The 23,859-nt window shown below is 40.4% G+C and overlaps 1 protein-coding gene across 1 annotated transcript in view; it reads right to left on the bottom strand.

Annotated features, from left to right (window-relative positions):
* Positions 1 to 23,657, bottom strand: part of LOC122651403 (protein RETICULATA-RELATED 5, chloroplastic-like) — a 101,306-nt gene extending 77,649 nt beyond the window's left edge. The window contains exons 1-3 of the mRNA XM_043844787.1: positions 23,526 to 23,657; positions 22,935 to 23,495; positions 14,576 to 14,705 (exon numbers count right to left, since the gene is read on the bottom strand). Coding sequence (XP_043700722.1) covers positions 14,576 to 14,705; positions 22,935 to 23,495; positions 23,526 to 23,593 — 759 coding nt within the window. The 5' untranslated portion in view covers positions 23,594 to 23,657. The remainder of the gene's footprint in view (positions 1 to 14,575; positions 14,706 to 22,934; positions 23,496 to 23,525) is intronic.
* Between the last annotated feature and the right edge of the window lie 202 nt (positions 23,658 to 23,859).

Below are 23,859 nucleotides of genomic sequence, written 5' to 3'. Positions count from 1 at the left end.
AAGAAGCTCCAACTTGAACTAATAAGAAAAAACTCCATAATAATGCTGATACTTCCCCTCAAGTTGGCGCATACAAGGAACTAATGCCCAACTTGAACAAAACGAGAAGAAACAAAGTTGCAGCAGAGTCCAGCTTGACAGATGAATGTAGCTCCCAAATAAACCTTGAAGAACTTAAAAAATAGATCTTCAAAACTTGGACAAATATGATCAGCAAACCGGGACTGGAATTTCTTCCAAAAAAGGCAGCTTTCAACGATCTTCAATAGCTATCCAGTGATGAATCTCAGATTGTCATAGTGACATAAAATCTTGAAGTGAAAGACCAGGGCAGCAAGCAGCGGAATAAACTGAATCAGGCAGCGAAAACAACTGAATCAACCCAACTGTAAACCCTCATATAGACTGGCAACAGCCAAATATCTTCAATACTTTAATACTTCAATCTCCCCCTTACGGCAAACTCAACCCAATAACAAAGGATACCCAATGGCAATGGTGGAAACACTGATCTTCTATGTTTTGCACCAAGTGTTCCTGCAAGTTCTGCTTCTGCAATATCTGCAGGTGTATTGTACGTAATCTCCCCCTCACGTGTAATAGTACATGTGCACATAACAGAGATGATGTAAAAGATAGAGCAAAAGTATAATCTTCCAGAATTTCCAAAGGTGCTATGGGAATGGAAAAAGAAGAAATGGCAGAGTAGAGTAAACCATTAATTTCCAAGGTGGTGATTGGAAAGTGCCAAAGGTATGGTATGGGAGATGGGTATTGTAAGAAGCAGTGGGATAAAGAATCATGGAGAAAAAACAATGCAACATATAAATTGTCAACCATCTTCAAACGATCAAACAAACTCCTTAGATGGAAACTCCTGCAAAGGAGAAACACCTAACTCCAATATTCAAATCTGATAAGTAAACAGATCTGATTTGAAGTAAGGAAAGACTCCAATCTTCAAGGCTTGATCAATCTTCAAACACGGAAGAACCAGTGTGCAAAACTCCAATTTGTAAACTCCCACATGCTAAATAGAATTGACGAAGATATCTGGGCAGAATTGATGTAATAAACTTCAAAAAAAACTTGGTTCAGATCTGAATTAGTGAACAATGCTAGGATCAAGCTCCCAAAGTAAGCTGGACATGAACCAGTAGAAAAGCTTCACACAACTGAATAGGTTCGTAGTTGCAACCAATAAGTATGGAACACGCTGTTGTAATCCCAAATAAACTGATCTCCAGGGTAGTAGATTCGAGTCTTCAACAATGAAAGAAATTCGATCTCTAATAGTAGAATACTCAGTCTCAAGAATAGGGCAACAGTATTCCACATAAAGGCAGCAGTAACAGGTTAACCAGTCATGCTTACAGAAGCCAATCAATAGAACCAGCAAGGTATGTAGTAAAGCTCAATAGAACCAGCAAGTATAAGATAATAACTCAGCAGATCCAATAGTAAGTGATGCAGCCAGCCACATAGGAACTAGAAAATAAATAGGTTAATTGATGTAGAAGGTGACCATAAGGATGAAACCTGAGTTTTGTTAAAAAAACTCCATGAATGATGCTGAAACTTGGGTCGAGTACTCATCTGATGGTGATAAAACACTCCTCAAAAAATTAGCAAGAGAGGACTGCCCTAACCCTTAGATCGATTATAGTCAGGGTTTTGTAAAAAACCCTGAAACTTGAGATCGATTGGAGGGTAGGGGGCTTCAAAAAACTGATGATGACTTGTCAAAGTGTGATGATTTCAGGTAATAGATGCTATCCTCATCTGCTTGAATGGATCTCCAATACGAACAACCAATCTCTCGTGGTGTTTGAGACTTGATCTTGAAGAGGGAGAAACACCCAAAAGTGCAGAAAAAAAATAGGGCAGCAGCTATCTTAGGTAAAATTCTTCTTCAAGCCATGAATAATTGAAGTAGATTGACTCTCTTGATGGTTGAAACACCTTCAAAAAAACTCCAGAAGTAGCAGGTAACCCTAACCCAAAAAATCGATTAATGTCAAGGTTTTGGAAAACCCTGAAAGATAGAAATCGATTGGGGTAGGGGTCTTCTAGAAAACTTGGATAGATGCAAGATTGAGGTCGAGTGGTCCTAGTAATGGAAGTAATCAGCCCTCCAAAAATCAACAAAAGCTAAAACCTGTAACCCTAAATTCAATTGGAGTCAGGGTTTTTAGCAGGTAACCAAATTAGATGGTTAAGGAAGCTTTGCTGTAAAAACTAATCCAACCATCAGAAAAGGTCCAAACTTAGGTCGAGTGGGGCTTATAGTAGTAGAGAATCATCCCCTAAAAATCAGTTGCAATTGAAAGGAGAAACCCAAAAATCGATTGGAGTCAGGGTTTTTTGGAGTCAGGGTTTTGAAAAAAACCCTGACTAGTTGAGATCGATTGGGTATGGGGTCTGGAATGGTTAATGAAAGCTAGAGAAAGAAAATAAGGGGAACGAGGACAGTGGAATAGGGTAAAAAGGTACTGGAAAAGGGTGCATGGAAGGCTCCATGATTGGAGGATCAGCCTTCTTTAGTGATAGAAATCTATCTTCAAGAAAAATTGGAGACCTTCAAATCGTAGAGATTGTTCCAACAGAATTTTAATGGAAAAAAATAGATAGGATGGAGGAGGGCAGCAACTAAATCATTGGTTTAGGTTTTTACCTCATTAGTACCATGGTACAAGATTTCGCGATATATCGACGATATATCGGAAAATTTCGGGAATTTCAAGTGGGCCGAGACGAAATGTATAGGCGAAATGGAAAAGTAACAAAACTCGACGAAATTTCGTGACATTTTGGCATATTTCAACCTATGGCCGAAATATCGCCGAAATGTTACAAAAGTCACTAAAAGCTCGAGTGACCCTGGGACTTAAATACAAAATCTCGCAAGTCTCGGTCAATATTTTGACCGAGACCTGCAAAGGCTCTCATTTCTTCTTCTCTTTGGTTTTCTTCCCCTCTCCAAGCATTGTTCTTCATCGTTTTCGACAGATTATCGCCGGAAACAAGTCGGAGCCTCATCCAAACACATCCTCCAAGCATTTTTCATTATTTAAGGTAATTCATTTTTCTCTAAAACTAATTTTTTTGAAAATAGTATGCTCAATACATGTTGGATGATGATGAAATATTTATATGTTAGACACCGGAGGCCGATCTACAACCTCACGGTGTCGAAATTTTTTTTACATATGTATTTTATATTTTATATTTTCTGGTTTTAAAAATTGATTTTGTTACAACTAAAATAGGAAAAAATTAGGGGTTCTATAACTTAGATGGAGATCAATTAAATATATGTTAGACACCAATGGCCGATCTATGGCTTCACGGTGCCGAAATTATTTTTCTACCCATAAATAATTATTTCTATTTCCGAAAATTAAGAAAATATTTTTTTTTAAAATAAAATAAAATAAATTAGGAAAAAATGAGTTTTAGATTTGAAAAATCATGAAAAAATATGAAAGTAATTTCTACATGTTTTGAAATGCATTAGATATATATTATGTTTAATCATTTTCGATTTTGTTGTGTTAGGTCAATATTTATATTAAAATTATATATAAAAAATTATTTTTAATTATGAGAAAAATAAGGGTTAGAAGAAAAATATTAAATAGCTATACAATTGTTTAAGTAGTCTCAAAGTATCAATTGAAGTGCTTCTACATTAAGTTTTTAATTATTTGTTTTACTTGCATTGCAGTAAACAAGTATTATTATGGCGGATATTGAAAGATAACGGGCGAAGGGCAAGCAAAAGGTAGGGGAAAGTAGTCAACAAAAGGAGCAGAGGGAGCAGAGAGAACAGAGGCCAGCCAGGCAGCATAGGGGTGACATTGCATGGTTACATGGCACTCCAATTGATGGGGATAAGAGAAAATCCCAATGTAATTATTGTCACATGCAATTTTTGGGAGGTGGGTCTAGTAGACTTAAACAACATCTGACTTGAGGATCTAAAGATGTTGTAGGCTGCCATATGGCACCTGTGCAAGTAGCTAGGGTGATTGGTGAGAGTTTGAGGGGAAAGAAGAAGAGGCAGGCTGACAAGCAGAGAATAAGTGAACAACTTAAGGATGCAGTGAGGAGTTCAATAGGAGGAGGACAATACCATAATGATGATGACTCCTCTGATAATGATTATGATGAGGACATTGCAGTATCTGATGATATACAAATAGCAGAGGAGGCTAGGGACTTTCGACGGTCTGTTTCAAGGAGTAGAGTTAGTTTTCAAGATGATCAGCAGAGACAGAGAGTAGGGGGTAGTGAAGGAGGTGGCACATCTGGAGCTAGATCTTTCAATCTTTTTAAAAGATCACAAAGTGTGAAGGCAGCCCCAACACCTCTATCAGTACCAGTACCACCATCAGCATCAGATCCTAAACTACATAGGAAGAAAGGAAGCAGTCAACCAAGAATCAAAGGAGCATGGAAGGGGATGAAGGGGTTATAGTTAAAGAGTCAATAGCTAAGTGGATGTTATACCATATCATCCCAGCAAACACTGCACAAGGCCCCCATTATGATACCATGATTGATACAATTGCAGAGGCTGGCCCAGGGTTCAAGGGTCTCACCCCATATGAGGTAATGAATGTTTATTTACCTCAACAGAAGTCTGAGATTGATGAGTACATTGGGGAGATGAGGAGTATGTGGGAGACATATGGGGTGACTGTAATGGCAGATGGTTGGACTGGGCCTACAAGAAATTCCATCAATTTTATGGTCTATTGTGATGGAAGGACAATTTTCCTCAAATCTATGGATGCATCCAAAGAGATAAAGGATGCAAAATACATTTATAGATTGTTAAAGGAAGTGGTTGAAAAAGATGTGGGAATTGAGAACGTTGTCCAGATTGTAACGATAACGGAAGCAACTTCAAGCTGGCCGGTGAGAAGATGATGAACAACAGTAAGTACCGGCTCTTCTGGACTCCTTGTGCAGACCATTGCATAGATCTAATGCTAAAGGATACGGGGCAGTTAAAGTTGGTGAAGACTGTGGTTGAAAGTAAAAGACAAGTCACCAACTTTGTATACAACCACTCCTTTGCACTCAATCTATTGAGGGAAAACTGTGGGGGTGACTTGGTGAGGCTGGGCATCACAAGATTTGCCACCAACTACATTGCCCTAAAAAGCATTCAGACAGAAGGCCGGGCTGAGAAGTATGTTTGCTTCTGAGGAGTGATTTGGATGGAAGGGTTCCAATACTGCAAGTGGAAGGGAAGCACAAGCAACCATGTCATCTGAGGACTTCTGGACAAAACTAGGCAAAATGGTGAAAGTTTTGGAGCCAGTAGTTAAAGTTCTACATATAGCTAACTCCGCTCTCAAGGGCCCTACCATGCCAGTCCTATATGCTGCAATGGACTTGATGAAAGATAGTGTCTACAGTATGGCTCCTCGCAGTAGCAAGCACTTCTTGGATATCATCAATGCTCACTGGGAGAATCAATTTATGCATCTACTGCATAAGGCTAGTGAGTAAATTTGTTTATGTAACTAATTCATAGTATTACTATTTACTAACTACCTATGCATTTGACAATATCTCTTTTCTATATGTCAAATTTCAGCATACTACTTGAACCCCAATTATCAATATAATACTAGACTTGAGTTGGAAACTCAACTTCTAAATGTTGTGAAACAAGTAGTGAAGAAGTTGGAGCCAGATGGTCAACTACAAGCTATTTGCAACAATGAGGTGAGTCTTAGAATTCATTTGGAATATAATTAGTAAGTAGTAATTACTAATTAGTAATAAGTAATTACTAATTTTCCACATGGGTGCAAATGAAGATGTTTAGGGATGCATTAGGAAGTTTTGGAACTGATGCTGCAATACAAGGCAGAGCACGCAGTGATGCTGGTACTCAATTCAATATCTAATTCTTTTGAATTACATATGTATTGAAAGTTGAAACTTGAAACAACATTTGACACGTCTTTTTTTATTGTAAACTTGTAATGCAACTGAATGGTGGGTGTTGTATGGGGAATCGGCTGAGAATTTAAGGAGAATAGCAATCAAGGTTCTTACCCAAACATGTTCCGCATCTGGCTGTGAGAGGAACTAGAGTACGTTTGTGCTCATCCACTCCAAGAGGCACAACAGATTGGGGTCCGAACGTCTATTTGACATGGTCTATGTGCACTACAACTTGAGGCTGAAACTGTAACAAATACGCATGGGACATGAGGGACAAAGGGGCACTATTGACCTCGCCGACATCTTTCAAGTTGACTCAGACGATGAGGACCCTATTGTGGATTGGGTGAGGGATAAAGGTGAGTCGGTGTTGGATCAGGAGGGAGGTAGGCCAGACCCCGTGATAGTTTCCAAGATTGGTGCTGATGTGGATGATTATATGGCTAACCAGGGTCAGATACATGCATGAGAAGCATCACCCATACCATTCCAGCCCACTGGTGGCAATGTTGTTGATGATGATGACTGGTCTAGGTCCTCAAGTGGTACTGGTAGGACTCAAACTCAGACACATACTCAGACTGGAACTGATGGAGGTGACTCTGATGATGGTGGTGAAGCATCTGCTGGAATGCGAGAGCGTTATGTGGTAGGCGAGGATACGGTGCCTGTAGAGCCAGTCTGATTCACTGGAGAGACACAATTTGATCATACCACACAGGATACGGACTACGGTGCACGTGACTCCGCACCCGCACCCTCACAAGCCCCCATACAACCATACAACAGGAAGCGTAGGGGTCGACAAACACAGTTACAAGCTGATTATATGGACATTGATGACTTATCTAGCTCTGTTGGCTGTTTGAGTATGGGTGATAGGGAGGGAGGATCGACTGGGCATTGGCGTGCCCCATCTTTTGAGGCACATATCATTCCATTGTCATCGGGTTATAGTGCATCACAACCTCACGGTGGATATGGATATGGATATGGATATGGTTGGTGATTATTCCTTTTATTCTTACTCGGCTTCCGTTGCTAGCATTATTCATTCCACCATGATCATTGTAGCTTTACTTTGCTTTGTTGTAGTTTTATTTTGCTTGTGTGCGACTTACCAATATAGTCAGGAGAATATCAACTTTCTTTTGTGGTGCAAATCACCACTATGATGAAATTCACCATTATGGTTGGGAGATCTCCATGTGATTTTTGTTGAGTCCCCTGAATACCTGTTTGTAATTTCCAACGCAATATATTTAATATCTTGGCCCATATGACACTTCGTTTACTGCATTATTATTGGAATTCAAACAGAAGCTGAACTGTCGTATCTCTTTAAAATCTTTTTATAGGCTTTGAAACCGTAATACGTTTAATATCTAGGCCTATATGACACCTCGTTTACTGCGTTATTAATGGAATTCAAATAGAAGCTGAACTGTCGCATCTCTTCAAAATCTTTTCACAGGCTTTGAAAAACGTAAGAGCAATAGGGACCTACCAGTGGCCCCTGGCAGTTACTTCCTTTAACTTCAGAATATCGTCTTTTGGGATTACGTTTTGATCTAGACTGTCCGTTCCTTCATAAATAACGGTTTTCCCTTTTCTCCCTTTACCATACTCTGCTTCTTCTTTTCGAAGCAAAGCCATGGATCTTCATTGTGGCTTTCTTTCTTGCACTTATCTTAATGCCCTCCTGTTTCTTTGGTGTTGCGATTGTCGCTGCTTCTATGGCTATAGCGGATGCCACTTCTTGGGTGTTAACTCTCCAGTTTTATGGCACTACTTTCAGCTTCGATCTTTAAATGACATTTGCCCTCATAGCTTCGATCTTCAATCGACACACTGTGTCTTTTGTACTTCCAAACTGGGGGCTACCTCTTTGTGTTGTGTGCCCGCGTCAATGCTTGGCACAGTCATGCTACTACAAAGAGGTGGAGAGTCTAGAGGTGGTTGTTTCCTGCCTCCCCTAACCTCCTCAGAATTTGAGGGTAGGAAGATTTGCACAAGCAGTGCACCTGGAGGATCAGAGCTGGTGTTCTTCTTGTCGTCTTCAACACCCTCATCTCTCACAAGGGCAGGAATCCATCACTAGGAACCGTTCTGTCATCAGAGGAGCTCAAAGGCGTCCGTATGGAGATTCCCAGTTGGCGAACAGTCTCTTCAAGGCTTCTCGGGATCGCTGAGGGCTACAGGAGGGCATGCCATGTAAGTCTGGGTTGATCATAGCCTGTTCGACATCCTCTTTATGGCTACTCATGTCTCGCACTTCTGGGCCCCGGTTTCTATTATCCTCCACGTTTGTTGTCTGGCGAACCAAGATGATGCTCTACGTGCTTGTGGTCTAGGCGCACCTTGTTTCTGTTTCGCTCGTTGCCAGGAGGAGGCGTTTGTTGGAAGCCGAACAAATCCACTTCTCTTTCTCTGGACTATGTATTGCTCTAAGTTCTTGTTTCAATGTTGTAAGACGATGATGTATCTGTTGTTTTCTGATAACCCATTTTATGTTGTAAGAAGTTCCCTTTGAACAAATGATAAATCTTCTCAATTTCCTTCTGTTATCCACGATACTTTGGCTCGTGTATTTTTCTTTTCATACTACCATTTTCATCATTATATGTCTACATTAGAACTCACTGAAAATCGATCATTCAAGTCAGAAGCAACTTTATGGTCTGGAGACCACGGATTCTTTTATGGAATGCTACTATGGCCCCATCTCGCCATTATGGTCCGATGGTCATTAATTTTATTGGGGATCGTCATTATGGTGTAACTCACCATTATGGTCGGAAGAGCATTAATTTTTATTGTGGAACGCCACCACCGACCTCACTAACCATACATGCTGTCAGTGCCAACGCCGCTTCCGCCGACATCATATCATACTGGATCATCTTCTTCCCAGGCTGGACCGATTGGTAACCCTAACCCATATCCTAGGATAGGTTACCTACAGTATGTTGATGACTCCATTTACATGACAGTTGTGGATGACTACACTCGTTTCTTCTCCGAAACTATACTGTTGTCCACATATGTCCTTCAAACAGAGAGCAATGGACGTCGACTCCAGCGGAGCATGAGTGGGGTTGATCCAGGAAGGCACAACAATTATTATTAGCACTTGTGACTTGTGAGTCTTGTGAGTCTTGCACTCTTGTAAGTTGTAAGTTGTGATTTGTGAACTTGTGACTTTGTGTATTGCCTATTAAAGTATTGAGCTATTGCATATTGAGTCAGTGGCTATTTTGGAGTTTATGAGAATATGATTTATGAATTATGTCTTATGAGTTTTAATTAGTTTGTTTAAATTTCTTTTATGTCTTTGACTGCCTAATCAATGTGTATTTAACTATTTATACATTAGGGTCGGCGACCGTCTACTGTCAATCAAGGGTGCAAGCCCAAAACACCACTTTGAGTTCATTTTTTTGCAATATAAAGGTTTACATGTGTTTATTTAGCTTAAATAAGGGTGTCCATGAAGTATCAGGCCTAGATATGGCCAAAAACCCACCAAGATGGACTGCCGAAATATTGCAGAAAAAATGCAATATTTCGGCGAAATTTTGGAATATTTCGGATATCTCGGGCTTGATATATCGCGAAATCTTAAACCTTGATTAGTACTGCCCCCTTACAAGGATGAGAAGAAGAAAACCAGAAGAAGGTGAAACCGAGAAAGAGTGGAAGAAGGGAGAAGTCGATTGACGAAAAAAAGGGGTTTTTTTTCTTTCTAACCTAGATCAAACCTACTCTGATACCATGTTGGCAAAATCGTGGGTTAGAAAGAGAGAATTAGAGAATGGAATGTGTTATTCATTGATAGGTAAGCCTCTCTATTTATAATAGAGGGGAAAGTTACAAAGGGACTGAAATAGACATAATTACCCCTAACTAACTGACTCTATAGGAGCAGTAACTTAACCTAATGACATAAGAATTAAACTACCTCCAAAAGTACCAGAATACCCCCACGGTATTCTAGATTACATAGTCCAACAAAGGAAGACAATCGATCTCGAGAGAGGGAAAAGAGAATCTCCAAGAAAAAACTCAGAAGTTGAGGCTGAAGCTATGGACGAAGGAGGCCTTTGATGATAGAAATCAACTCTGAAAAAATCAACCTCAATCTAAGAAGGAGAGCTGAAAGAGGCAATTTATCAAACACTTGGTAGGCACTCTTGAAAAAGCACAAAATCTGAGGCTGAAATTAAGGTCGAAGATGGCTCTTGATGGTAGTAAGCAACTCCGAAAGAATCAGCACCAACAAAAAGTCCAGCAGCTCCAATCAAGAAAAGTCGATTAGAGTTGAGGTTTTGAAAAAAAAAACTGAAAAAGAGGCTGAAAAGGGAAGATCGATTAGGGTAGGATCTTCAAGGAACTAATCAGAAAGGTTTTAAGGATGGATAGATGCTGCAAAGGAGTTGCAGGTGAAGTTCCAATAAAGGGAAGAGAAGCCTATAAGGGAAGGAAGGCTAAATCTTCAAGAATATGGAAGTTTTCAATACTGCAGGAAGGAGCAGCATCTATTGAGCAAAAAAAAGGTTCAAATCATTAGAAAGAAGGGAGGTAAGATTGAGGGCAGCAACTAGATCGAAAGATCACCTCATTAGTGCTGCCCTAAGGTAAAGAAGCGAAACCAGGACAAGAAGGAGAGATGAGATCGAAGCTAGAAGGAGAAAGGAGAAGAGATGTAGGCTGTGGAAGCTAGGATCAGAATAGGGTTAGCTCTGATACCATGTTAGCTGAACAGAGAATAGGAGAATGGCTTGAGTGTGTTTTCTTCACTCACAGCCCTTTCATTTATATCTTTTACTAATGAGCAGAATTACAATACTGCCCCTGTATAGCCAACATGCTTATATCAGGGGAATAAACAAAGAAAGAAAAAACACCCTTAATACCCTTATCGGGTTACATAACTCAACAATATGGAAAAATAGGACCAGCTTTTGGACCACGCCTGCATTATTCCTGCTTAGCTAAAAAAAAAAACCCCGCCCTCTAGGTTTGTAGGATGAGAAGATCTTCAACACATGATCAGCAACAACCATCCTCCTCAATCTAGTGAAGCCTATGAATAGTCCCCCGATCTAATGGTACAAAATCAGCGACAACAAGATATTGTTGAAGACAAAACTTGGAAGGAAGAATTCGATTGGTTCAACAATCAAAAGATCAACCAGTTTATGCTCCTCCATGGGTTGCTCTTCTACGTCCACATGTGCCACTACTTCCCTGTAGTGAACAACAAACTTTTCTTCTTCTATTGCCATCACTTGTTCCTCCTCTATAGGCTTAGGAATTTCATCATGGACAGAAAGTTCTACTGTAGGAACTGTTTCCTTTGGCTTTGAAGTTTCTTCTAAATTCATCCAAGAACTTTTAAGTTCCCTTTGCATACTCTGAATTCAATTTAAAGAGTTTGAACCCCCTCTTTGGAGCTCAACTAAAAGATTAAGAATTTTGAGATCCATGACTGTAGAACGGTAAGCTAAGTAAACTCTGATACCACAATTGATGCAGGCAGCCAACTGTAATCCTAGAATAGGAATCAATGATTTGAATGGCTGTAACAGGCCTAGGTTTAGGCTATTATCATAACTAACCAGGGGCTGAGAATTGCTGGTTTGTGTGTTCTGGCAACCTGTGATGTGAGAAAGAAACGGAGAATAAAGAGGAGAAAAAAGAGAAGAGACAGGAGGGTTGTTTTAGGACTCTGAATAGCCTCCGTGAATAGTAACTTAGAAGAAAAGAGGGATAAGAGGAAGAGTTCTTACAAGTTACAACTCATACAATTTCTAATAAAAAAATATCTTCTTCACAAATTATCGATTGGGAGAGTGGCAGGATTTAAAGATTCAAAAATAATGAAAAAATTGAATCCTCCCAATATCTAGTTTCTAAAAAAAAAAGTAAACTTACAAAAATACTATTATGACTCTTAACTTGCTAAACTTTTAAACCCGCCTCCCCCCCCCCCCCCCAACACAAAAAAAATTAAATCTAATAGGACGCCACTAAAGACAAAACTCTAACAGCTAAGGAATAGGCACCACAAGATCCCTACAATAACTATTATTAGATAAATCCTAAACTAATCTCTAAGGCCCCATTTGTTTGACGGATAAAAAGGGTGGGAAACTTGTGAGGGTGGGTCCCACATGTTGTGGGTTGGGTTGAAAGGAAAAGGAAAGGAAATAATGGAATATACATTTTGTAGTGGGGTGGGATTTAGTTGGAGAGAGAAGAAATGGACATGGGATAGGATTCCATGGGAAAGAAAGGAAATAGGAAGAGGAGGGAGATAGACTCAAAAGTAACTTTTCCATGAATACTGCCAAAGTCCTACCAATTTTGGTAGGACTTAAAAGTGAATGGGGTGGGAAAAAGAGGGGTGCCACCTCACCAGACAATAATAAATGCATTTAATGAGCTTGTCTGGAAGATTCCCACCCCATGTATCCAAACACACACATCGTTGGTATTTTGTGGGGAAATAGTACACTTTTCCCACCCCTTTTTTCCTATCCCACTTTTATCCGGCAAACAAACGGGCCCTAATGGACCACACCACTAATTAAAATATTTATTTCCGTGCACCCCTTTAGACCCTCACTTTTGGGCCTTATAATTCAATCCATTACAAATAAAACCCAAAGAATTAACAGCCCACACCCTATAGCTATGAAAATAGGACCGATTTTTGGACCGGTCCTGCATTATTCCTCCTCAACTCAAAAGAAGCCATCCTCGAGTTTTGTAGAACGAGAGGATCTTCAATGCATAATTAGCAACAACCACCCTCCTCAATCTAATGAAGCCTTTGAACAATCCATGATCCAACTGTACAAAATCACCGACAAGAGGTTCGTTGTTGAAGACAACACTTGGAAGCAAGAATTCAATTGGTTCAACAATCAAAAGATCAGTCAGTTAATGCTCCTCCACAGGCTGCTCTTCCACATTCACATGCGTCACTACTTCCTCATAGTGAACATCAAACTTTTCTACTACTTTTGCCATCCCTTGTTATTCCTCCTCCATAGGCTTAGGAATTTCAATTTGGACAGCAAGCTCTTCTGGAGCAACTGTTTCTTTTGGCTTTGAAGTTTCTTTTAAATTCATCCAAAAACTTTGAAATTCCCTTTGCATACTCTGATCCCTAATTTGAAGAGTTTGAACCCCTCTTTGGAGCTCAAATAAAGAATTTCGAGATCCATGACTAAAGAATGGTAGGTTAGGGTAGGCCTTACTAGGCTGTGATACCAAAATTGATGCAGCCATCCAATTGTAATCCTAGAATAGGAATCAACAATTTGATTGGCTGCAACACAGGCCTAGGTTTAGGCAATTATCATGACTAACCGTGGACCGAGAAGCTTGCTGGTTTGTATATTCCAGCAGCCTGCGATGGGAGAAAGAAAGAGAGAAGAAAGAGAAGAAATAGGAGGGTTGTTTGGGACTGAACAATACCCAAGAATAGTAACTTAGAGAAAAGAAAAGAGAGTAGTAAGGGAGAAGACTCGCACACTTTCCAATAAAAAATACCTTCTTCACTAACTCTCGATTGCAGGTGTTACTTGTGTTTAAAGATCTAAAACTAATGAAAAAAATTAGAAACCTCTAAATATCTTGTTTCCCAAAATAGGTAAATTAACTTAAGAAAATAATATTACGAATCTTAACTTGCTAAACCACTAAAACCTAAAAAAGGAAACTAAATCTAATTGGACTCCACTCAAGAAAAATTTATAACAGCCAAAGAATGGGTCACACAAGATCCCTATAACAACTACTATTAGATAAATCTTAAACTAATCTCTATTGGACCCCCACTAATTAAAATATTTATTTTTGGCACCCCTTTAAACCCTCACTTTTGAGCCTTATAATTCAGCCAATTACAAATAAAGCCCATACCTAATCGATATGAAAATAGGACTGATTTTTGGAAGGGTCCTGCATTAAGTAGGTTTCACAATAAAGGATATGCATGAAGTATATAGCACTAGGAAATGCCCTTGCCAAGTGGATATGGCATCGATTCTCTTCACTTTTTTATTCAGAGCTAGATCCACTCTCACATATGGATTCTCAACATAACTAAGCCTTTTCCCAACAAAATTGGGTTGCCTACAGGAATTCTGTCTCACCATTCAATTTAATTTAAAGTTTATCCTTTCATACATGGGTTAAGCCATAATTATTTTAAATGTAGTACATCTACAAATCTATTAGTTGGATTGCACAGTTCAAATAATCTGGAAAATTCAATCATCTCAACCAGATAGTTTGTCAACGAGTCAACAGTCCCAAGAGGACCTACTGTCACGAGGGTGATACAGACCTATTGGCCTGTCCACTGACAGTCAATGAAAACACTGGACCCAACCAACTGCTTCAAGCATTCAACATTCCCAGCTAACAAACCACCAAACCCTAGCCAATTGTTGTTCTCTGCCTCCAAAGTCACCACTCATTATAGGAAACAAAAACCAGCTCTAAACCTCAGCAAATAAACCTACAAGAAAAAGTGATCTTATAGATCTATATTTCCAAGAAAAAGAAAATGATTACAAGTTATAAGTAATACCTCAAGTGGAGTACCACAAGCAACAAGCCGAACTCCATTATCACAACAGTAACTCAAAAGAGGCTCATACTCCTGCCAGCGCTGAGGTGGCCAATGTGAGGCGTACGACTTCAAGGTTTCACCATCAATCCTGCCACCATGTATTGACTTCAAAATAAAAGAAAGAAAAGTAAAGAGGTAGAAGAAACATATAACCATGCACAGGTCTTGGCCAAGAAAAGAAATGGACACGTGAAAGAAGCGCCAAATATTATTTTTAAGCTCTGCATCGTTTCAGATAGGATCTATCCATTGGCACAACAAAGAGGATCTTCAAAAAACTTAAGAAGCTTTCCATACAACCACGGATTATATAGGAGGGTTATTAAATACGACTCCCACAATGCCAGGAGACAGTTAAAGAGTAAAGCAGTTACATGCGAGAAGAAATTAGAACAAGATTAACAGAAAATTCAATTTTCTAAGCTAAGGGTGGGTTCAGTTCTGCTGTAAACTCAAACTAATTGAGTGAAATCACTAGGGAATATGATCTTGGACTGAAACAACTTAAGACAGAAAATAGGAGCCTTAGGATTCTTGAACTAGCAAATAAGGACTGAGAATCTAGCTATGCACGATCCAGAGCATACCTAAACTAACATAATCTAGTAAGAAATTTGTAGAGAGATTTAAAATTAGGGAAAGGCTTGGATGATTTAGTCACCCCAAGCACCTCTTTATTTATAAGAGTAATAAAAGAATAAACATATGTACATGAGCAATGTGGGACTAAACCACATACAAACAAATAAATAAATAAAGGAGAAAAAGTCCAGAATACCCCCCACGATATTCTGGCCCATATAGCTAACACTCCCCCTCAAGTTGGAGCATATATATCATGCATGCCCAACTTGACTAAGATAGGATGAAACAGCTTGCTACTCAGTCCTTTAGTGAACACATCAGCAAGTTGATTAGTAGTCTTCACAAAGGGAATACAAATGAGGCCGGCTTCAAGCTTTTCTTTGATGAAATGTCGATCAACCTCAACATGCTTAGTGCGATCATGCTGGACAGGGTTATGAGCAATGCTAATGGCAGCTTTATTGTCACAATAAAGCATCATGGGAAGATGGACAGCAACACCAATATCCTGCAATAATCCTCTAAGCCATAGAAGTTCACAAATGCCTTGGGCCATTGCACGAAACTCGGCTTCAGCACTGGACCTTGCCACAACATTTTGCTTTTTGCTACGCCACGTGACAAGGTTCCCACCCACAAAGGAACAATAGCCAGAGATAGATTTTCTGTCAGTAGAATCAGCCCAATCGGCATCAGTATAAGCTTCAATCTTAAGGTGACCATTGGGAGATAAGAGGATTCCCTTTCCTAAAGCAGACTTCAAATACCTCAAAATACGACGGACTGCATCCATATGAGAGGAATAGGGATCATGCATGAACTGGCTCACCATACTTACAGCAACTGCTATGTCAGGTCTTGTGTGTGACAGGTAGATTAGATTGCCCACTAACCGCTGATAATCACCCTTGTCAACAGGTCCACCCTCTTTCTCCCTAAGTTTTGTAGTAGCATCCATAGGGGTATCTGAAGGATGACATCCTAGCAGCCCTGTCTCAGTAAATAGATCAAGGACATATTTTCTTTGAGAAAGAAAGATGCCCTTTGAAGAGCGAGCAACTTCTATCCCTAGAAAATATTTTAGAGGGCCTAGATCTTTGAGCTCAAACTCACGGCCAAGGAGAGTCTTTAAATCCCTGATAGCAACATCATCATTACCAGTCACCACGATATCATCCACATAGACTATGAGAAGAGTAACCTTGTCACCAACTCGTCTGATGAACAAAGTGTGATCAGCATTGCTCTACTTATAACCTGCTGAAATCATAGCCTTATGAAATCTGTCAAACCAGGCCCTAGGTGACTGCTTCAGCCCATAGAGAGCACGTTTCAACTTACAGACCCTGCCCCTAGTCCGGTCATCAGAGAAGCTTGGTGGAATGTCCATATATACCTCCTCCTCAAGCTCCCCATGGAGGATGGCATTCTTTACATCTAACTGCAGAAGATCCCACCCAAGATTTGTAGCACAAGATAATAACACCCTGATGGTGTTGAGTTTTGCCACTGGTGCAAAGGTCTCCTGATAGTCAACTCCATAAGTCTGAGTGAACCCCTTTGCAACCAGACGTGCCTTATACCGATCCACTGAACCATCAGCCTTCTGTTTGACCACGAAGACCCATTTACATCCCACTGGTTTTTTCCCTGGAGGAAGAGCCACAAGATCCCATGTATTATTTTTATGTAGTGCTCTCATTTCTTCCAACATTGTAGCCTTCCACTTTCCATCTGTATATGCTTCCTGCCAATTCTTAGGAATAGAGACGGAAGAAAGAGAAGATACAAAAGCACGAAAAGAAGGAGAAAGAGAGCTATAAGAAACAAAGGGAGATATGGGATGTAAAGTGCAAGTCCTAGTACCTTTGCGATGAGCAATAGGTAGGTCGGAAGAAGAGGGATTACCAGGAGATGAAGGGTCCGGGTCTGGAGCCGGCAATTGGATGGGTACTGGTACTAAAGTGGGTTGCAGCTGCCCTCTATTGGATCTGCCCCTCGTATAGGTGATGATGTTGGAGTTGTCAATTCTCTTCTGAAATTCACCGATAGTTCTCTGGACTGGAGTCAGCTCCCCCTGGATAGGAACATTAACAACACTATTTTCTATGGTCTCCCCCTGTAAAGGATTCCCATCAGGTGAGGGAGGAACAGCCAGAGGAAGTTGGACATCCAAAGTAGGCTGGGCAGCAGCCGTGGGTGGTAAAGAAGGCTGGACAGCAGCCTAAGGAACCTCCGGTAAAGGAATCTCAAAAGGCACATCTTCACTAGAGCTCTCCCCCTGAAGAGGTGGCGAAGAATAGTAAGAAAGGGACTCATGGAAAATAACATCCATACTAACCATGGTACGGCGGGAAGGGGGATGGTAACACTTATAACCTTTCTGGGTCAGAGAATAACCCAAGAAAATACAGCGGAGTCCCTAAGGTTCAAGTTTGCCAGGAGATCTAGTATCCCTAGCATAACAGACACAACCAAACACCTTGGGAGGCACAACAAATGAGGAATTTCCCATTAAAACATCAGAGGGGCTACGAGAGTTAAGAACCCTAGAAGGTAGCCTATTGATGAGATAGGCCGCAGTGAGAACCGCATCCCCCCAATATTGAGATGGGACATTCCTCGCAAACATTAAAGCCCTGGCCATCTCTAACAAGTGGCGATTTTTCCTTTCCGCCACACCATTCTGGGCAGGGGTATCCACACAACTAGTTTGATGAAGGATGCCATAATCAGCCAAATAGTTTTGAAATTGTGATTCTGTATACTCTGTTCCATTATCACTTCTCAATACTTTGAGAGTAGCCTGGAACTGAGTTTGTATCATTTTATGAAAATGCTGAAAACATGAAAAAACTTGATTTTTTGTGTGCAAAAGATACACCCAGGTATGCCTAGAATGACAATCAATGAAAGAGACAAACCAACGATGGCCAAAAATAGAGGGTTTACGATTAGGGCCCCAAACATCAAAATGTACCAAATTAAAACAAAAAGAACTCCTTTTATTGGAAATTGGATAATTTGAACGTGGTTGTTTGGCCAGAACACAAGCCTCACAAAAAAAATCATCCTTAGTATGAAGGGTGACCAGACTAGGAAATAAATGAGCTAAGATACCTAAAGGGGGGTGACCTAACCTAGAGTGCCATTGGTAGAGTTCAGAAGAGACCATGGAGTTCTGGTGTGGAGGAGAATGTAATGATGGTGGAGAGAAGCGACCATCATCAAGCAGGTACAGCCCACTGTGCACTTTACCCAATCCAATCGTCTTCCCAGATTCCAGATCCTTAAACACACAATGAGAAGGAAAGAAAGTGACTTTGCAGTTAAGATCACGAGTAATACTACTAATGGAAAGAAGGTTAGTAGTAAAGTTAGGAATGTGCAAAACAGAAGACAAGGGAAGAGAGGAAGTGCAGTTGATGATTCCCTTTCCAGATTTGGAAGAAAGAAAACCATCAGCCACCTTGACCTTGTCTTTCCCAGAAGTGGGAGAATATCTATGAAACAAACTAGAGGAACCGGTCATATGATCTGTAGCTCCAGAATCTATGATCCAAGGATGGGAAGCTACAGAAACACAATGACCCCCAAATGGAATACCTGACCGGGCAAAGTATGAACCTGAAGGAGCAGAAGAATTGGCAGTAGCTGATGTAGTAGAGGCAGCAACAGCGGAAGACCTTAGCATACGTAGGAGTGCCTGTAGATCATCCTGGGATAGACCAGTGTCAGTAGCAGGGGCTGCAGTAACAGTCTCAGTTTGATGGGCCTTAGTCTTTGTCTTGGTCTTTGTCATGGCAGCCCTTTTAGCTTCAAAATCAGCCGGTTTCCCATGAAGTTTCCAGCACTTCTCCTTGGTGTGATAGGGTTTGTGACAGTGCTCACAAACAACAGTCCCTGTAGTAGAATCACCAAGAGAAGTAGTGCCACTAGGTGCAGGAGTGGCAGGGGCAACAGCCTTGAGAGCTGATCGGTCAGTAATAGGAGGGTGCAACATGGCAGCCCTACGGTTCTCCTCAGAGGACACCAATGCATAAGATTGTTCAAGTGTGGGAAAAGGCTTATGGCCCAACACCTGAACACGGATCTGATCATACTCTACATTTAAGCCAGCCAAAAAATCATATACTCTGATCTTGTCCATGTGCTTTTTATAGGAAGCAATATCAGCCACTGTAGTAGGGTGGAAGTCAGAGAAATGGTCCAACTGTTGCCACAGACTGCGAAGAGTAGCATAGTATTTCGAAACTGAAAGGTCTCCCTGACTGGTGTGAAGGACCTTCTTCCGAAGTTCATATACTTGGGCATCATTGCCAAGCTGCCCATAGGTTTCCTTGCACGAAGCCCAAATCTGGGAGGCAGTGTCCAGAAGAAGAAAGTTATGCTGTAAATCTGAAGTCATAGAGCCTATCAGATAAGACATAAAAACACCATTATTGGCAAGCCACTTTTCCTGAGCAGGTCCTTGTTAAGTGGGCATAACACAAGTGCCATTAATATGGCTGCTGAGACCACGGCCGGCAATTGCAAAGGAGGCAGATCTGAACCATAGGAGGTAATTCGAGCCATCAAGTTTAATAGGATTTGGTGGGAAGCTGTGGTAGTCTGTCTTGCTGTGACCATCATTAAGTGACTGATCTGAAGTAGCTGAAGAATTGATAGAATCACTCATACTGGCAGCAAATAAGTCCATTACTAACTTCAAATTACGGGCTGAATCACCTCTCCAAAAATCAGAACCAACAGCACATGAAGAGCCCTATATCGATATTGTTAGGGTTTTGGAAAAAAACCCTGAATTGTGGAAATCGATAAAGGGAAAAGAGAGGGACAAAACTGCAGATAAATGGCTTCAACTGAAGTCGATTGACCCTTTATAATGGAGAAAATAACCTGCAAAAAATCAGGTCCAATAGGCAGCAGTAACCCTAAGATCGATAGGTGTCAGGGTTTTGAAAAAAACCCTGTAATGGTGGAATCGATCTTAAGGAAGTCTTCAAATCTGTGGGATAAAGAACTGAACCAATAAAAAAATCCTGCAGCAGGTTGTGGTCTTCAAAGATAGGAGGTGATTCCTTTGTTGTAGAAGCAATCTCCAAAAAAAGGCTGAAGAACCAATATTGCAGGCAATTCTGGCTTGTTCCTATCGAGCAGCAGAATTATGGAGCATAAATGAGGTAATGGGGGCAGCAACTGGATCGCATGATCACCTCATCAGTGCTGCCCTATATGGGGATGGAGAACAAGGGAGAAAGAGAGAAAAAAAGAGAGGGGAAAGAGACCGAGAGAAAGAGAGAGGAAGGAGATCGAGAGAGAGGGAGAAAAGGACTGAAATCGAAGGTTGTTAGTCCCTAATTCGAAATCTGCTCTGATACCATGTAGAGAGATTTAAAATTAGGGAAAAGCTTGGATGATTTAGTCACCCCAAGCACCTCTTTATTTATAAGAGTAATAAAAGAATAAACATATGTACATGAGCAATGTAGGACTAAACCACATACAAACAAATAAATAAATAAAGGGAAAAAAGTCCAGAATACCCCCCACGGTATTCTGGCCCATATAGCTAACAAAATTATATTAACTACGATAACTAACAAAAAACTTCCAACCAAAGAAAAAAAAATTAAAACTCTTAAACAAGAACGAGGAAACCCTAAACTTAGAATCACTGACCTGTGACAGAACTCCACAAGCAAGAACAATGGATAGAAGCAATATAGTAGCAGTAATTGGCACCATAGCAATTAACAGAAACAAATAAATCAATCTGGACATGACCTAGGGAATACCATCCCAATTCTCCACTCAATTACCAACAGAGTCCAAAAGTTAACAATTTCCCAGTCATCCATAATCCACACCTATATTTACAAAACTTTCTCCTGCTCCTACTAAGATTAGGAATCTAGTCACTTGGACTAAGACTCTGATGCTTCAATTGACTCCTACTTGAACAACTAACTTTTGACCTCTAATTATTAGCAAACATTAGGGAAGAAAAGGACTTAAAACAGAAATTAATAAATTCCTGTTGACACTTTGACTTATGCAGTGGGCTTTGTTATTCAATCCGTTACAAGTAAACCATAAAAGAAAAAAAAAAGACCAACACCTAAACAAATCAAATGTGGGCTCAGAAAAAAGCCATTATATGCTTGTTTTGAAAGCTGGACCAAGGACTAATGAGGAGGAGTTATGACCCAATGTGGACTCCAATCCCTACTAGGATTTCTTCATCTTGGTCAATTTGGCGTACAGGACAAAGGGCTTGCAGCCTTAGTTATATGAATCTGAGACTGGATCGAATGTTCATCACAATAGGGTAAGGAGCAGGGTGTCCAACGCTTAAAATTCCACCACATTAACATGATCATAATTTGTAATCATCTTCAGAATGCATTAATGATCACAGCTGAAAATGAACAAGAGGTGGAATTGAGGTGCATGAGCATTGATCTTTTTATTTGTATTTATTTAAATATTTTTAGTATTCAAATCATATTGCCTTATGACTAATGAGTGCAAGAGCTATAAAAATTTCTGCTTCTTGTTATAAGAATAAAGTAAAGGGGCTTAAATTGAAAGCTAGAGTCTTAGGGCGAGTTCAGTCCAAGAAAGTCTGAAAAGGGGTACTTGGGATATCCAAAGAATTAATGGTTGTTCAATGCTGAGCAATGGCTTCTTACCCTTGAAGATTTCTCCCTTTCAAAGTCTGAAAAGGTGTACTTGGGATATCCAAAAAATTCCTTGCTATTTGATGCCAGTTACCGCTGTAACAGTTGTTAACTAAAGAAACCAAACACCAGAGAATAAGAGAAGAGAAAGAAGGGAAAGAAGAGAAGAAGGGGGACAATCCAGAGAAGAATCGAACACAACTGGAAGTCCCCTCCCCCCAATGGCTAACATAACAGAACTAGGACTCGATATTATGCTCAACCCTAGGACTTGATAGAGGGAAAACTCCCCCTATCGAGTGTAGATTATTTAACAACCTCTACAGTTCACTATCGCTGGTTTTTTTCACACAGTTATTGCTGTATGATCTGTATCTTCCTAATTTCTCTTCCTTTCAGCTTTAAAGTGGTAGAAATTAAGTTGCATTACTTGGCAGTGGAATCAAAAACTTTGATTGATTTTTAGTGATACTTAAAGCCTAGAGGAGTTCTATTCAGTTGGATGGTCTAGACTGTGGTGTCTGCAGGGATTGGAAAATTTCCAATCGCAGCTCACAGGTACCCCGGCAAACAAAATCCAAATCTATTGAGCTTTGGAGTTGTTATTATTATCAGTCTTCTATCAAACCTAAGATCTACCCAACTGGAGTTGATTTTCTTCTTCACTCTTCTGGTCAAATTTGCTGGTCTGGGTAAGCCACAACCATCTGATCAAGTCTGGGCAACCCACCCCCACACACCCCCCTCCCCCTTTTTTTTTGGGTGCAAGAGTAAGCCTCCACATGAGTGAAATCCTTGGAATGTCATGGTTTACATAATTTCAAGTACGACTTGTATCCATTAATAACTGCTACAACCTTAGCAAAGAACAACAAACTATTTCTCTTTGTGTCCTGTAATTTAAAATAAATAAATAAATAAGTAGATGATGAATGACGAATTACTATATTCAAATTAGTTATCTCGACTACCCCAAAAAAAAAATTAGTTATCTCGGGAACAGTGTCGAGCTGAAAAGAAGTGAGAGAATTTTGCTCGAGAGAACAGACCTTTTATCCATGTATTGATTAAGTTGCTCCTGTAAATTGCATGGGAAAGCTTCTAGAGCCAGAGAGATAGGTCTGTCCTCCTCGAGACACTTGTTCCGTAAGTTTTTTACTATTTCAAGCTCAAGATCCTTATCGTCACGAATTGGGACTTGTTCAGCTTCCCCTAAATAAACAATACGAGCCTTCAAAAGCTTTTCCCAAACCCTACTACCATCCTTCCCGATAGCCAGAGGCTCTCCCATAACGGTTGCATCATAAACCCTAGATATTATCACCTCCTCCTTCTTCTTCTCATCAACCGTCGTAACTGGCACCGTTGATGCACTCTCCGGTGCCTTCTCTTCTGCTCTCGCAACGACAGAATGCAGAAAACACGCTCCGATAGCGAGAAATGGCGTGACCAATACATCTCGCCTCCTTCCATAGGAAATGCGTGTATTTATGATCAAATTTTCACCATTTTCTGAAGGATTCCGGCAATAACAGACAGGAGGAACTCTCTGGGAGAGTTTCTCCACTGAATTCGGACGAAAATCTAGGTTTACACAGAAGAATTCCCGGGAAACGCGATTGTTTCGAACGGACCCACCACGACTATGGCGAATTGAACAGGGGATTACTTGTTCCGAACCGAAGGCTTTGTGAGTGTGTAGCGTCATCGCTGGACCGCGTGGAGGTATTACATGGCGTACACTGCTCTCCGGAGTAGACAAGACGATCAAATACAGAGAGTGAGAAGGAGATGACGAGCGACAGCCACAGGCCCACCCACAGTGACTTGTTCGAATTTCCGTTTCGTTAGTTATGGTTAATTAAATTAAACGACATCGGATAAGGCTTTCTAAACTTTCAGACGTGGCTGGAACCTGGAATTGGATGTGGACGAATTGAAACCTCAAGCAGCCACATAAACTAGAGGTTCGAA

Source organism: Telopea speciosissima, chromosome 2 (genome assembly GCF_018873765.1).
Source record: "Telopea speciosissima isolate NSW1024214 ecotype Mountain lineage chromosome 2, Tspe_v1, whole genome shotgun sequence".
Classification (NCBI taxonomy): Eukaryota; Viridiplantae; Streptophyta; class Magnoliopsida; order Proteales; family Proteaceae; genus Telopea; species Telopea speciosissima.
Note: the sequence above shows the minus strand (reverse complement) of the source record. Positions and strands in the feature narration are given on the sequence as shown.